Source organism: Armigeres subalbatus, chromosome 3 (assembly GCF_024139115.2).
Source record: "Armigeres subalbatus isolate Guangzhou_Male chromosome 3, GZ_Asu_2, whole genome shotgun sequence".
Classification (NCBI taxonomy): domain Eukaryota; kingdom Metazoa; phylum Arthropoda; class Insecta; order Diptera; family Culicidae; genus Armigeres; species Armigeres subalbatus.
This window is the reverse complement of record NC_085141.1, coordinates 248989931-249006494: the sequence shown is the minus strand read 5'-3', so window position 1 is coordinate 249006494 and position 16564 is coordinate 248989931. Positions and strand designations below refer to the sequence as shown.

The following is a 16564-nucleotide window of genomic DNA, read 5'->3' as shown; positions in this document are numbered from 1 at the left end:
CTGGCACTCGGACGATGATCAGCCGCCCCTAACATGGGGAATAGACGCTGTTGTGAGCCAATCCTAACATGGAGAACAGACGCTCGATCAGATTTGCACCTCCAGAGAGGAGCAAATCTCCCCTTCCCTGTCAGCATACGACCATAGTTCCCACCGAGGTTAGTTACTCGATCTACCCTAAAGTTGCTCGTATCCCGGCCAGCACCACGAGGAAGTAGGGATAGGAGTTGCTGGGTAAGAGGCTAAGGACCGCAAAATGGGGTCTATTTTATTCCAATGGTACGATTTACCCAGCATTTGCCGTGCCCTTCATTTATTCATTAATTCATTAATTCATTAATTCATTCATTCATTAATTTATTTATTCATTTATTCATTTATTCTTTTATTCATTAATCCATTAATTCATTATTTCATTAATTCATTTATTCATTTATTCATTTATTCATTCATTCATTTATTCATTTATTCATTTATTCATTTATTCATTTATTCATTTATTCATTTTTCCGGTGTTGAACTTAGTCTGTAGATTAAAAAAACACCTTAATAAAGAGAAAAAAATTTTTTTTCATTTATTCATTTATTCATTTATTCATTTATTCATTCATTCATTTATTCATTTATTTATTCATTCATTTATTCATTTATTCATTTATTCATTTATTCATTTATTCATTTATTCATTTATTCATTTATTCATTTATTCATTTATTCATTTATTCATTTATTCATTTATTCATTTATTCATTTATTCATTTATTCATTTATTCATTTATTCATTTATTCATTTATTCATTTATTCATTTATTCATTTATTCATTTATTCATTTATTCATTTTTTCATTTATTCATTTATTCATTTATTCATTTATTCATTTATTCATTTATTCATTTATTCATTTATTCATTTATTCATTTATTCATTTATTCATTTATTCATTTATTCATTTATTCATTTATTCATTTATTCATTTATTCATTTATTCATTTATTCATTTATTCATTTATTCATTTATTCATTTATTCATTTATTCATTTATTCATTTATTCATTTATTCATTTATTCATTTATCATTTATTCATTTATTCATTTATTCATTTATTCATTTATTCATTTATTCATTTATTCATTTATTCATTTATTCATTTATTCATTTATTCATTTATTCATTTATTCATTTATTCATTTATTCATTTATTCATTTATTCATTTATTCATTTATTCATTTATTCATTTATTCATTTATTCATTTATTCATTTATTCATTTATTCATTTATTCATTTATTCATTTATTCATTTATTCATTTATTCATTTATTCATTTATTCATTTATTCATTTATTCATTCATTTATTCATTTATTCATTTATTCATTTATTCATTTATTCATTTATTCATTTATTCATTTATTCATTTATTCATTTATTCATTTATTCATTTATTCATTTATTCATTTATTCATTTATTCATTTATTCATTTATTCATTTATTCATTTATTCATTTATTCATTTATTCATTTATTCATTTATTCATTTATTCATTTTCTCATTTTTTCATTTTTTCATTTATTCATTTATTCATTTATTCATTCATTCATTTATTCATTTATTCATTTATTCATTTATTCATTTATTCATTTATTCATTTATTCATTTATTCATTTATTCATTTATTCATTTATTCATTTATTCATTTATTCATTTATTCATTTATTCATTTATTCATTTTCTCATTTTTTCATTTATTCATTTATTCATTTATTCATTAATTCATTTATTCATTTATTCATTTATTCATTTATTCATTTATTCATTTATTCATTTATTCATTTATTCATTTATTCATTTATTCATTTATTCATTTATTCATTTATTCATTTATTCATTTATTCATTTATTCATTTATTCATTTATTCATTTATTCATTTATTCATTTATTCATTTATTAATTTATTCATTTATTCATTTATTCATTTATTCATTTATTCATTTATTCATTTATTCATTTTCTCGTTTTTTCATTTATTCATTTATTCATTCATTCATTTATTCATTTATTCATTTATTCATTTATTCATTTATTCATTTATTCATTTATTCATTTATTCATTTATTCATTTATTCATTTATTCATTTATTCATTTATTCATTTATTCATTTATTCATTTATTCATTTATTCATTTATTCATTTATTCATTTATTCATTTATTCAATTTATTCATTTATTCATTTATTCATTTATTCATTTATTCATTTATTCATTTATTCATTTATTCATTTATTCATTTATTCATTTATTCATTTATTCATTTATTCATTTATTCATTTATTCATTTATTCATTTATTCATTTATTCATTTATTCATTTATTCATTTATTCATTTATTCATTTATTCATTTATTCATTTATTCATTTATTCATTTATTCATTTATTCATTTATTCATTTATTCATTTATTCAATTTATTCATTTATTCATTTATTCATTTATTCATTTATTCATTTATTCATTTATTCATTTATTCATTTATTCATTTATTCATTTATTCATTTATTCATTTATTCATTTATTCATTTATTCATTTATTCATTTATTCATTTATTCATTTTCTCATTTTTTCATTTTTTCATTTATTCATTTATTCATTCATTCATTTATTCATTTATTCATTTATTCATTTATTCATTTATTCATTTATTCATTTATTCATTTATTCATTTATTCATTTATTCATTTATTCATTTATTCATTTATTCATTTATTCATTTATTCATTTATTCATTTATTCATTTATTCATTTTCTCATTTTTTCATTTATTCATTTATTCATTCATTCATTTATTCATTTATTCATTTATTCATTTATTCATTTATTCATTTATTCATTTATTCATTTATTCATTTATTCATTTATTCATTTATTCATTTATTCATTTATTCATTTATTCATTTATTCATTTATTCATTTACTCATTTATTCATTTATTCATTTATTCATTTATTCATTTATTCATTTATTCATTTATTCATTTATTCATTTATTCATTTATTCATTTATTCATTTATTCATTTATTCATTTATTCATTTATTCATTTATTCATTTATTCATTTATTCATTTATTCATTTATTCATTTATTCATTTATTCATTTATTCATTTATTCATTTATTCATTTATTCATTTATTCATTTATTCATTTATTCATTTATTCATTTATTCATTTATTCATTTATTCATTTATTCATTTATTCATTTATTCATTTATTCATTTATTCATTTATTCATTTATTCATTTATTCATTTATTCATTTATTCATTTATTCATTTATTCATTTATTCATTTATTCATTTATTCATTTATTCATTTATTCATTTATTCATTTATTCATTTATTCATTTATTCATTTATTCATTTATTCATTTATTCATTTATTCATTTATTCATTTATTCATTTTATTCATCTATTATTTTTTTCATTTATTCATTTATTCATTTATTCATTTATTCATTTATTTATTTATTCATTTATTCATTTATTCATTTATTCATTTATTCATTTATTCATTTATTCATTTATTCATTTATTCATTTATTCATTTATTCATTTATTCATTTATTCATTTATTCATTTATTCATTTATTCATTTATTCATTTATTCATTTATTCATTTATTCATTTATTCATTTATTCATTTATTCATTTATTCATTTATTCATTTATTCATTTATTCATTTATTCTTTTATTCATTTATTCATTTATTCATTTATTCATTTATTCATTTATTCATTTATTCATTTATTCATTTATTCATTTATTCATTTATTCATTTATTCATTTATTCATTTATTCATTTATTCATTTATTCATTTATTCATTTATTCATTTATTCATTTACTCATTTATTCATTTATTCATTTATTCATTTATTCATTTATTCATTTATTCATTTATTCATTTATTCATTTTTTTATTTCCCATTTCTTTGTTTTTCCGTTAATTTATCGTTTTTTATACTTCCATTTCATCATTTCTTTATTTTTCATTTCTTCATTTCTTCATTTCCTCATTTATTCATTTTTTTATTTCTTCATTTTTGCATCTCTTCATATCTTTTTTTATTATTTCTTCATTTTTTTAACTTATCTTCATAGTCATACGTCTACAGTTCGTACAGCCGATCATATGCTGTCCTCTTCCAGTTTTATTTTTTAAATTTTTTTGTTTACTAATTTCTTATTCCTTCACATCTTTCTGTGTTATCTTTTAATGTTAAAAATCACAGAAATGAAATCCTTTCTATTTTTTCCTTTCCTATTTTTGGAAAAATGATCATCATATGAAAAACATGTTTTCTCTGGTAGATATTAGAAAAGCAGGCACGCAAAATGGCAAAATGAACCGCTCTGTGAAAAACGATTCCCGGGGCCTTCCAAGGCTACATAGTATACCTAGCAGCTATCGATAATGCGAAATGGGAAGGACGTTTTGCACGCCGTTTTAATGACATGATAATAATTATAATAATAATTAGAACTTTATGATTACTTAAATAATATAAAAGTGTTGAGCTTTATTCGTAAAGGGCAATAATATCCATCAAACTAAAGTAAGTTCCCACGACGAGTATGAACAGACCGAATGCCCACAGAACAACATTCTTCACCAATCGCCACTTCATCCAACCGAATCCCGACGGCCATCGATACACGGTGTCCAGCGTGGTGGGGATCAACAATGCCAACGTTGCCGATCCTATCGATCCCACGAAACCGATAAACGGCTCCAGCTTCGGTACGGTCAAGGCAAGACCCATCATTGCAACCACAATCGCTAGGCGAATGCCTATCTGGGCAACGTTGTGTCTACGTTCCGGTATTTTATGGCCGATCTTTTTCCACAGAATTTCCATCGGGACGTAGTAGTACAGACCTAGCGTGAGAAGAATGGCGAACGCCGCTAAAATTTGTGTTGATTTCGCCAAACTGTAAATAAACTGGTTTAAAATTGGGACTTGAACTAAACTAAATGTTTCGGATCTTACAGCTCATCAGTTGGTAGATTCAACGTAACTGAGCCTTTGGTATCTTCGCCGTATGTAGCGTAGCCGAAGAATCCCACTATGTTGTACATTACAGTGATGAAACCAATGGCAAAGTTGGCAACTCCGAACGTTTGCAAAAAATGCTGCGGTTGCTTCATTTTGTTCTCCACCGGAAGTACTATGCCGATTCCCTCAATTGCGTAAACTACTGTCCTGTGGATGGAAAACCGATTACGCCTGGGAATTTCTCACATGCGTCAATCATACCCAAAAAACGACGGCAAATTTTCCAGCTCTGGCCAGAAGTGCAGATTCGATAGCGTTACCGGTTTCTTGAAGATGTAGAATAGCGTGATGATGAAGACCACTATGATGGACGAGTTAGCGATCAGGGAAAACGGTACCAGGTATTTGAGTTCACGTACTTGAGTTATCAGAGCTACTGCGCATGTCGTCAGTAGGATGTATATCCGAGTGCTCCAGTCGATTTGCAGTTCGTAATTGATCACATCTTGAAGCGTTGTCGAGATGAACACGAGGTACACGCAAACGGAAAAGTAACTGATCAAGAGCAGTATGTAGTCTATGTATGCTCTGCAAATGAAAAGAACTCATTTGAATATATTGAGGGTTTGAGGCGATTGGCAGATAGTTTAATTCCAGGTTAAAAAAATCTTACAATGATATGGAAATGCCAATTTTATCATCAAAACGTAGACGATATTGACATAAATCGTACGGCCTTTATTCTACCAAGCTTCCGAAGAGAGTATCAGCGCGTAAATTGAGCCAGTGAAGCAATATCAGTTTCCACGCTGATACTCCACTGTAACAGAATGTTGCTTACGAGTTACTAGCCTTAGAAGTAGAAACAAACCATTACTTGGCAATGCTGGCAAATTTACGAATTCCGAAGGGTCCATTAGCAAACACATTTTCGGCTGTTTCGGCAAACCCTAGCACGGGTATTCTGCTACGTTTGCATGCTTTCTGCGATGTTCCGACCTGCGGAGAGACAACATGATTGTTATTGATATCCCGTGATTTAAAAAAATAGCTTACCAATAAATGAATACAATGAACATAGATGAGTGCCACCAGGACGGTACCGAGAATACCGAAAACAAGGCCACCGGTTTTGAAAGCGAAAGGCATTGCCAGTATGCCTGTTCCGAGCGAGCCTTTCACCAAGTGGATGAGGGTGCCGATGGATCTAAATCAAAATTTAATTAGTGCATTAAAAATCGACAAAACGACGCCCTATTGTTGGCCCTGTACAGATTGGATAATGTTCGGTTCAAAGTTAAGTTTTACCTCGCAGAAGTGGGGCAACAAGGTTAGACACCAGTCAACGGATACACCAAACAGTTTTAAAATGTAACGGTTGGGCATGGTATGCTCGGACCGGACAATTGGTATCTCCTCGACAAACGTGCCCATGAACGCATTTGCTATAGCTGTCATAGATAACCCTACCGAAGTGGCCCAACGGAGGACTGCGTTAACGGCAGATTGTGCCTTAATTCGATTGCGACCGGAAGTATATCCGACGACGACCAGTAAAATGATGTTGGCATAAAAGAAACTTATTATTACCAGACTAAGGCCGGAGTAGCCTGTGCAATACATAAAAGTCTTCTCCATTCAGCTCGACCCATGGCTGCACGTCGCCAACCACGCAGTCTGCGGAGGGTCCGCAAATCGTACTCCACCTGATCGATGCACGTTGCCCGCTGTGCACCTCGCCTTCTTGTTCCCGTCGGATCGTTGTCGAGAGCTACCGGTCTAATAAGCGTTTTTTAGATAGTCAGTTTGGGACGGCGGCGAACTCTGTTCGATCGGAACGCTTTGCAGAGTCCAAAGTACGTACGATTTCCTGCCATGATACGTCTTCGTTATCGTTATCGGCGGTCACCAGTGAGCCCAAGTACACGAATTCTTCAGCCACCTCGGTTTCCTCACCACCAATACAAACTCGTGGTGGGTGGCTTACGTTGTCCTCTCTTGAGCCTCTTCCTATCATGTACTTCGTCTTCGACGTGTTGATGACTAGTCCAATCCGTTTAGCTTCGCTTTCCAGTCTGATGTAGGCTTCCTCCATCCTCTCACAGTTACGTGACATAATAAATAACTGGGCGGATTTCGTGAAAATCGTACCACTCGTGTCAATCCCTGCCCTTCGTATTACTCTCTCCAAAGCGATGTTGAATAGCAGACACGAAAGACCATCACCTTGCCGTAGCCCTTTGCGCGTTTCGAAGGGACTCGAGAATGCCCCTGAAGCTCGAACTACGCACATCACCCGATCCATTGTCGCCTTGATCAACCTTATCAGTTTATCTGGAAATCTATTTTCGTTGCATTCGCGGCATTTTTGCAATACCTGACGTACGGCGAACACCTGATCTGTGGTAGAGCGTTCACCCATAAATCCCGCCTGGTACTGCCCCACGAACTCTCCTGCAATTGGTGCTAGTCGACGGCATAAAATTTGGGAGCGTATCTTGTAGGCGGCGTTCAGCAATGTGATTGCGCAGTAGTTGCTACAATCCAGCTTATCGCCTTTTTTGTGGATGGTACACACGACACCTTCCATCCACTCCTGCGGCAGAACCTCATCCTCCCAAACCTTGGTAATTACCCAGTGCAGCGCTCTAGCCAGTGCCTCATAACCGTGTTTAAACAGCTCTCCTGGAAGTTGGTCAGCTCCAGGGGCGTTGTTGTTTTTCAGCCGGCCGATCTCCTCCTGGTTTTCATGGAGATTCAGATCCGGAAGTCGTATGTCCTACGCGCGTGCTCCTAGGATCATTTCCATACCGCCATCGTTGTCTGCCACATTGCCATTCATGTGCTTTTCGTAGTGCTACCGCCAGAAGGTTCCCGTTTATGTCCTTACACACATCGAGCTTTGGCACGTGGCCCTCACGTGAACGGTTAAACTTCTCATAGAACTTTCGTGCGTTATTAGCGCAGTGCAGTTGCTCCGTCTCTTCGCGGTCTCGATCTTCCTGCTGGCACATTTTCCTCCGAAAAATCGAGTTGTCGGTTACGCGACCGTTTATATCGTGCCTCATTCGCACTCGTGCGGTGTGCAGCTATCTCGCTCATGCTGCATTCTTCTCCTCAACTAACTGCTCACATTCGCCGTCATGCCAGTCGTTTCTCTGATCCGGGAGCACCGTGTCTAGTGCAGCGATTGCGGTGCTTCCAATGGCGGATCGAATATCTCTCCAGCCATCTTCAAGAGAAGCTGCGCCTAGCTGTTCTTCCGTTGGGAGTGCCACTTCCTGTTGCTGCACGTAGTCTTGGGCTAGTCTACCGTCTTGTAGCCGCCCAATGTTTAGCAGCGGTGAACGACTCCGACGCGTGCTGTACACGGTCGGGAGTTTTGAGCGCAGACATACTGCAACGAAGTAGTAGTTGGCTTCAATATTCACAAGTGCGTACGTTCGTGATGTCGGAGAAGAATTTACCGTCGATTAGAACGTGGTCGATTTGGTTTTCCGTTTCTTGATTAGGTGATTTCCATGTGCCCTTGTGGATATTCTTGCGAGGAAAGAAAGTGCTTCGGACTACCATTCCGCGGGACGCTGCAAAGATTATGCATCGTTGGCCGTTGTCGTTCGATGCGGTATGCATACTATCCGGTCCGATGACCGGTCTATACATGTCCTCCCTTCCTCTGAGAGTTCATGTGATCGATGACGATTTGACGTCCCGCAGTGGGCATCCATCGTATGTCTGCTCCAGTTATGCATTAAAAGTTTCTTTCTCGTCGTCGGGTCTCTCTTCGTGTGGGCAGTGCTTGTTGATGATGCTATATAGTAGCCCAAGTAACACCGAAAACATCATTATTAACGAAGATCTAATAATGATGTTGAATAAAGGTCGGGAAAATGAAATACAAAACATGTGATATTCAAGGAAAGCTATGATAAGGTTTTTGCAAAACAAACAGTAATTTGTTCAGAGAAGAAGTTTCGTACTACATTCTCACAACTTGCTGATAACATGTCAATTTTTGACATTTGTTTGGTTTTTTGAGATGTTTCGTTTTACATTCTCACAACATAAAACATGTCTACAGGAAGATTTTACGAACAATGTCATAACATGTTCATTTTTTGACATTTGTTTCGTCAGAATATATACCACAATGATATCAGTTTAACGTAATTTCAACATCTTTTAAGATCAATGTTATGAACGTTCTTCATCGACCCTGTTGTTTATCGACAACTCGCCATATTGTTTTTCTTTTGCAGATTCGAGAATTTGTTTACATACCAATTTCAAAATTATGCTTCGGCATAGTTATTTTTTTCTTCAATCAATGGCGCATGAATTTAGGAGAAGTAAAATGAAAAGTTAGCCAATGAAACAGCCGCATATAATGTTTCGACCGAGGCTTCGAAACAAATTTGATATATTTATTCAGTTTGTATATACAGGCATACCTCGATAGTACGTACACCTGCGTAATTTTAGTGTACGTACTATCGAAGCGTACGTACTATCGAAGCAAAAAAAAATCCGAACAAAAAATTTTTTTTTTTGCCTTTTTGTTTATTTAGGAATAGCAGAATGTTCATAAAACCATCCGGAAGTCAAAATTTCGATAGAAGGCTCTGTACTCTAAGCATATTTGTATTTGATATAGTACACAAGGGACCAACAGGACCCAGATTTTTCTTGAAATGGTGCCTACATGTAGCATTGAGCTAAATCATCGTCTTTGTACATTTGAGGCTTTTTTTTACACAATATGTACTGTTTTTAATGCTTTAGAACATCCATAAAATACGTGACATTTGCAGGAGTAATGTTTTAAATATATGTTACACATCGTACATGATTATGCATGTTACTACAAAAAACGACGATTGGGGGTGGTTGATAGATTGCCTAATTTTTACGTGACGCATTTTATGGATTTCCCCTATAGATTTTATGGGGATGAAATGCTTTAAGGTTGCCTATCACCGTCGTTGCGACTCTATTGACTCCAATGACGCTGCCTTACCAAAGCAACAAACTGCAACCCATAGCAACAGTCGCATCGCGTTGGTTTAGTGGAACCTTCATTATGATTCGTAATTATATGAGTATTTAACACTAAGATGAGCATAAGGGGCCGTATACATATTACGTAAGTACTTATGGGGGGAGGTGGGTCCATCATTTTTTACGCACCATATAAATAAAAAATCTTACATGGGGAAAGGTGGGGTAACAAAACCCAGAAAAAATACTTACGTAATATGTGTACGACCCCATAAAATCAACAAGAAAAATATCTAAGATGTAAAAACGGAATAACATTCAATGTTATTTTAATATTCTCGTATTTAGAATCGTGTTTACGCTTCTCGTACACTAAGGTGTAACGAAAAGGCTAGATGTTCACTTAAAAACGAACTTTGATGACAGGCCCGGAGGGCCGACTTCCATATACCGATCAACACAGCTCGATGAATTGAGGTGATGTATGTCGATAAAGTTTTTTAATCTAAATTATTGGATGGTGATCAACTAAACACTCTACTAAAAGTCTGAAATTATTTCATAACTGTATTTGTAATTTGTTTGGAAATTTAAAAATATTTTCCTCTGAAAATTCCTTATGAACTTCATTTAAATAAAACTTCTTATTTTATAATTTCTCCCATATTTGTTTCCGATAATTTTCTAGGAATTACTCTGAAAATTTCTCCAGAAGATCCAAAAAATCAATCTTCTCCTCCAGAACTTACAATAGGAAATTCAGCAGGAAATCCTTTGGGAACTCCTTCGAATACTCCCACAAGAATTCATTCGAAAATTCTTCCTAAAAAAGAAACTTCCCGGAGTAGTTCTTGAAGGAATTCCATGCAGAATAGCTTGAGAAATTTCTGTAAGGATTCCGAAATTCTTGAAATAAGTTCCGGGGAAATTCTTGATGAAATTGTTGGGAGAATTCATGGAGTAGTTTCTGAAAGAAAATTTGAGAGAGTTTCTAGAAGAACTGCTGCTTACTCCTGGATACAATTCTCGGAAAATCATGAAGGATTTTTAGATGATTTTTGTAGACATTTTAGGGTACCCCGCAGAAGTTTTGAGAATTCCGGGTGTTTTTTTTTTTCGGGAGAAATATTTCAATAATTTCCAGAGAAATTTCAAGGGGAATTTTGAGAGGTAGCTCCAAAAGAGTTTTAACGAAATTTTCGAAAGAATAGCTGGAGAAATTGCCAGATGAATTTTCAGGCGGATTTCTCAAGGAATTTCCTTCAGAATTCCCGAAAAAAAAATATGATCAATTTTTCGGGACAGTTGTTGTAGCAATTTTTGGAGGAATTCCCAGGGCGTGAGTGGGAGATGTCTATCAAGGGCTTTTACGTGAGTTTAAGAAGAAATTCATAAGGATTTTTTGGAAGACCTCAAAGTAATTAATAAGAGATCTTGGTGGAATTTCTGGAGTAACTTCAGAGCGAATGCCAGGAGGAGTTTACATAAGAATTTCTGAATGATTTTCAGGTGAAAATTCTGAGAAAGGAAACCTGGAAATTTCTAAGGCAAAAATTTAGGATGGAATTTTGAAAGATTTTTGAAAGGATTTACGGAGAAATTTCTGAAGTAATTCCTAGTCCTAGTTGAATTCTTGGATAAACTTCCGGAGAAATTTCTGGAGGGCCTTCCGGAGGAAATCTTGGAGGAACTTCTGGAAGATCTTCCGGAGGAACTTCTGAAGGAACTTCCGGGGAACTTCCAAAGGAATTCCTGGAGGAACTTACGGAGAAATTTCTGAAGGATCTTTCGGAGAGATTCCTGGATGAACTTTTGGAGGAATACTTATAGGAACTTGCGGAGGAAGACCTGAATGAACTTTCAGAGGAATTCCTTGGGGAACTTGCGGGGGATTCCTGAAGGAACTTGCGGATAAATTCCTGAAGGAGCTTCTGGAGGGGAACTGGCGGAGCTTTCTGGGGGGAACTTGCAGGGAAATTCTTGGAGAAACTTCCGAAGGAAATCCCGGTGAAACATAAATGCACGAAATTGATTCACGTCGCCGCAAATCACCAGCGGCATGACGCCGCCACTCCACCGCCACTGGTTCTGGCTGAAAATGATCTGGCACGCCAATACAATTTCAATCGGCGCACAGGTTTTGATTTAATATCAAGTGAAATCCTGTTTGGAATTGTAAGGAAGAACCCTTGGGAGAAACTGCGGTTCCAGGATAAACTTCTTCTGGGATTCCAGTGAGACGTCTTAGAGGAAACTTAAGGAACTCCTGATTGAATTTCTAGTGGAATCCAGGGATGATTTTTTAAGGAACTCCTGGGGAATAACTGAATTATTATATCAAATAAATAACTGAAAAACATAGCAAAATAAAAATAACTATTCAACCAAAAAAATATCTTCATTTTAGTAACGCTGCTAATTTGTTTCTCAAGAAAAATATTGCCACCAACAAGTGGATAGATTAGAACTAAACTTACTGTGAACTGAATTAAACAATCTAGGAACTTTTTTCAAATAGGCGTAACTGTATTTGACCTTGAAATTTGAAACGGTTAGTATTCTCTCAATTCAGCACATTTCGTTTAACAAACGTTACTACCAGATAGATCGGAATCTATTCTTTCTGTTAGGCACATAAGTTCACCAAAATAGTATTATTGAAGAGCACAGTCGCCGTTCCAAAAATCAAGGTCAGAATCATGTACGCCCATTTGAAAAAAGTTCCTAGAAATCGACATCTTGCCGCAAATTCATTTTTGAGAAACACTATTCCCATGATGAATTTAATTTATTCCTCGGGGAAATGTTCTCTGGTCTATAAGGTGAATTAATACATGGGGACGGGTTGTAGAACTGGAACTAACTTCCTTGATAGATTAAAATAATTCATATACATAATAATCGTTCAATAATAAAGTGGATAGCTATTCTGCTGCCGAGTAAAGTACGAGACACTGAAGACGGCCTTACATTTGAGGTCGAAATACGTATCTGTCAAGATACAATTAAGTGGTGGAATTCAATGGGATTGTATTAACTCGTCTTATGACAAGAGAAAAAAAATTGATCTTTTTGTTAAGCCAAAATCCCAAACATTTCTTCGTGCTCTACAGTGATATAGCGTTTTGCCTCAAATCCCGAACATGACTCATATTCTGAACACTGGCGTTTTTGTACCCTTAAACTAATATTTTCATCGGTCTTAAGTACGGAGGATCAAGGTTACAAACGAGTTCAATATCCTTGGGAAAGAATTATGCGAATAAAGTTAAGTGGCCAGAAGCGAGTGTTCGGAATATGAGTCATGCTCGGAATTTGAATCAAAACGGTAACCCCTTAAAAGCATCCCTCGCGATTAGTTTCATAGGGGCGTAGCTGTATTGGTTGATTTCTCTTAATCGATTTTATATTTTGTTAATAACTTAATTGTTTCAAAAGCTACAACCGTGATCATAGATTCTAGTGTGATATAAATCATCCTTTAGCACACCAAACCATTAAACCATCGACAAACATCGCCGAAGAGAAATCGATCTATACAGTTACGCCCCTATGAAACTAAGCCCGAGATCTGTTCTACTTTCAGGACACTGAGAAAATAAAGGATAAACCGGCTTGCTGAGTTCAAACCAGTTTTAAGATTTACATTTACTTACGAGTTCGCCTTTCTGATTTGACGCCTTTCGAAAGGATTGTAGTCCTCATCATTTTCGCCATCGCTAAAATATATGATATTTAATGATTATAAAAATAAGAGTTATAATTTTTTATCAATTCAGTGCAAAACCGAATTAATCCAATTTCGATAGCGGCTATAATTCGGTTTTCTACTGAATTTATAATAATGGCAATAAATATACTCACACTTTTGCCGACGCAAAATTGAAATTTTCTTTCGTGGAACTCATGCTGCTGGAACCTGTTAACTAATCAAATATGTGCAATAGTTCTCATTCGAAAGCGAACTACGGCTCAAAGTATAATGCTGGAACGTGCATAACACGTTTATAAATCACTCTGGCTACTTTTCGAATGAATACAAAAATCACTCGAGAAAAAGCTGAAAATATGAATACTTTAATGCACTTTATTATCATAATAGTGAATATTTAAATTACGTGAGAATATCGCAATAGCAGTAGTGTTCAATCCAGTATAAGATATATTCGATCCCTGGCTGTTAGAAGAGAATGTCGACAATGGTTGGTTTTGTTTTGTTGTTAGCCTGGGGCTTTCCGAAGGCTTGCTGTCATTTAACTTAGTTCACACACACTTTCTGCAACGAAACTTCTTGCAGAAATTATCACTTCAAAAATTCCCAGCCTATAACTGAAAGATACCATCAGCCATATTAGGGCAAATGCACTTACACTTTTGTTTCCGAAAGCCTAAATCTACGCACCTGCTTTCGACGGGCGACTGACAGACCGCGATCGATGACGGCAATTCTTGAAGCTATATCGTTATAAAATGCCTCATTATCTCACGAGATAAGTTACTATAATAGGCGTCTAGCTCGAGCTACTATCATCGTGAACCGCCAACTAATGGCTAATGGTCGTGCGACGAATGATGCACCGTTTGTTGGCTATGCTCATTGTGTCTCGAGGTAAGTCGAGGAAGCTTGTTGAAATTAAATTTGCACGCTTTCAAGTGTGGGTAAACATTGCTAGGGGGACTGTAGTATAGATGTGGGCTTTGCCTGCAGATCTTTACAACCATTTCTAAGTGATGAATCGTCAACCCTGAACATGAAATTGAAATAAACATTAATTTTGATTATAGGTACGGCGAGTTCGTTCTATATTTCTATACGTATACACGACCATAATGTAGTGTTAGCAAGAAAGTCATTGAAAAAAAATTATTAAATAAAATTAAACAGAATTTGGGATTATCTAAACTTATTTAACCTTCCGGGACTCGTATTGTTGTAAAAAGTACAACACATTGAGTAAAAATGAGATATATTTTTAGTCAGTTGCCCAATTTGCACCAAACCACCATGTATTCTTCAAAAGCTAGTTCTCCATCACTTGAGAAGATAAAAAAAATGATTTGATAGAAGGCTCGGGTAAATATAGCTAAATAAATGACTCAGGTGCACTGGGAAAAGTGACCATTAATGAATTATTTATTTATTTCATGAACTATTCATCCTAAAGTAAAATCTAACTCATATATGACCGTAGGTGGCCACCAGGCAGCCTTCCGGAAAATCCGGAAGTTCGTAAAAATGGTAATTTTGGGAAGTTCATCCTACAGCAGCGCAATTTTTTCTAAGTAATTTCTGACAGTAATCTTACAGTTAACACACAGTTCTTACTCTGCTAGGACCGCAGGTGACCACAAGACGGCCTTTCGGATATTCCGGAATGTCAGTACAAATGGTCATTTTGTGAAGTTCATCTTAGAGCAGCGCATTTTTTTCTAAAGCGTTGCTGACGGTGATTTTGGAGATATTTCACAGTCCTTACTCAGCTATAACCGCATGCGGCCACCAGACGCCTTCCGGATAATCCGTAACGACCGTAAAAAGTTCCTTTTTGGAAAGTTTATCCTAGAGCAGCGCACGGCAAATGCTGGGTAAAGCGTACCATTGGTACTTCGCGTACCTGAAGGAATAAAATAGACCCCATCTCGCGGTCCTTAGCCTCTTACCCAGCAACTCCTATCCCTACCTCCCCGCGGTGCTGGCCGGGATACGAGCAACCTTAGGGAAGATCGGGTAACCAACCCCGGTGGGAACTATGGTCGTATGCTGACATGGAAGGGGGGGTTTGCTCCTCTCCGGAGGTGCAAATCTTATTGAGCGTCTGTTCTCCATGTCAGGATCGGCTCACAACAGCTTCTGTTCTCCAAGTTAGGGGCGACTGATCATCGTCCGAGTGCCAGCGAGGGACTCTAAAGTGAAACTGTGCACCATGGTCCACCGGGAATAAGGAGGAATGGTCCTCCGGAAATTTAGGGGGTTTGGTGTCAGGCCCTTTAAAAAAAACTTTCGCAAAGAATAATCAACAAGAGAGTACATAACGGAACCATCGGCGAAGACCACTGCGACGAAATGGGACTAGCGATTGGAAACTCGGTTCGTGGAACTGCAAATCTCTCAACTTCATCGGGAGCACACGCATACTCGCCGATGTGCTCAAGGACCGTGGATTCGGCATCGTAGCGCTGCAGGAGGTTTGTTGGAAGGGATCAATGGTGCGAACGTTTAGAGGTAATCATACCATCTACCAGAGCTGCGGCAACACACACGAGCTGGGAACAGCTTTCATAGTGATGGGCGATATGCTAAGGCGCGTGATCGGGTGGTGGCCGATCAATGAAAGAATGTGCAGGTTGAGGATCAAATGCCGGTTCTTCAACTTCAGCATAATCAACGTCCATAGCCCACACTCCGGAAGCACTGATGATGATAAAGACGCATTCTACGCGCAGCTGGATCGTGAGTACGACAGCTGCCCAAGCCACGAAGTCAAAATCATCATAGGAGATTTGAACGC

The 16564-nt window shown here is 35.1% G+C and overlaps 1 protein-coding gene across 7 annotated transcripts; it reads right to left on the bottom strand.

The window, feature by feature from the left end:
* Positions 1-4543: 4543 nt before the first annotated feature.
* On the bottom strand, positions 4544-14665 carry LOC134227870 (proton-coupled amino acid transporter-like protein CG1139). Of its 7 annotated transcripts, none has more exons than XM_062709557.1 (9): positions 14426-14664; positions 14174-14342; positions 13920-14115; positions 13712-13774; positions 6114-6264; positions 5935-6056; positions 5319-5645; positions 5052-5264; positions 4544-4992 (listed from the first exon to the last, which is right to left on the bottom strand). In XM_062709557.1, the coding sequence occupies exons 3-9, from the start codon at positions 13961-13963 to the stop codon at positions 4581-4583; spliced, it is 1332 nt and encodes a 443-aa protein (XP_062565541.1). In that variant the 5' UTR covers positions 13964-14115; positions 14174-14342; positions 14426-14664; the 3' UTR covers positions 4544-4580. The 7 variants fall into 7 exon arrangements, with proteins under 7 accessions (XP_062565541.1, XP_062565539.1, XP_062565540.1 ...); XM_062709555.1 differs by having other exon boundaries at positions 14174-14384; positions 14458-14664; XM_062709556.1 differs by having other exon boundaries at positions 14174-14378; positions 14458-14664.
* Between the last annotated feature and the right edge of the window lie 1899 nt (positions 14666-16564).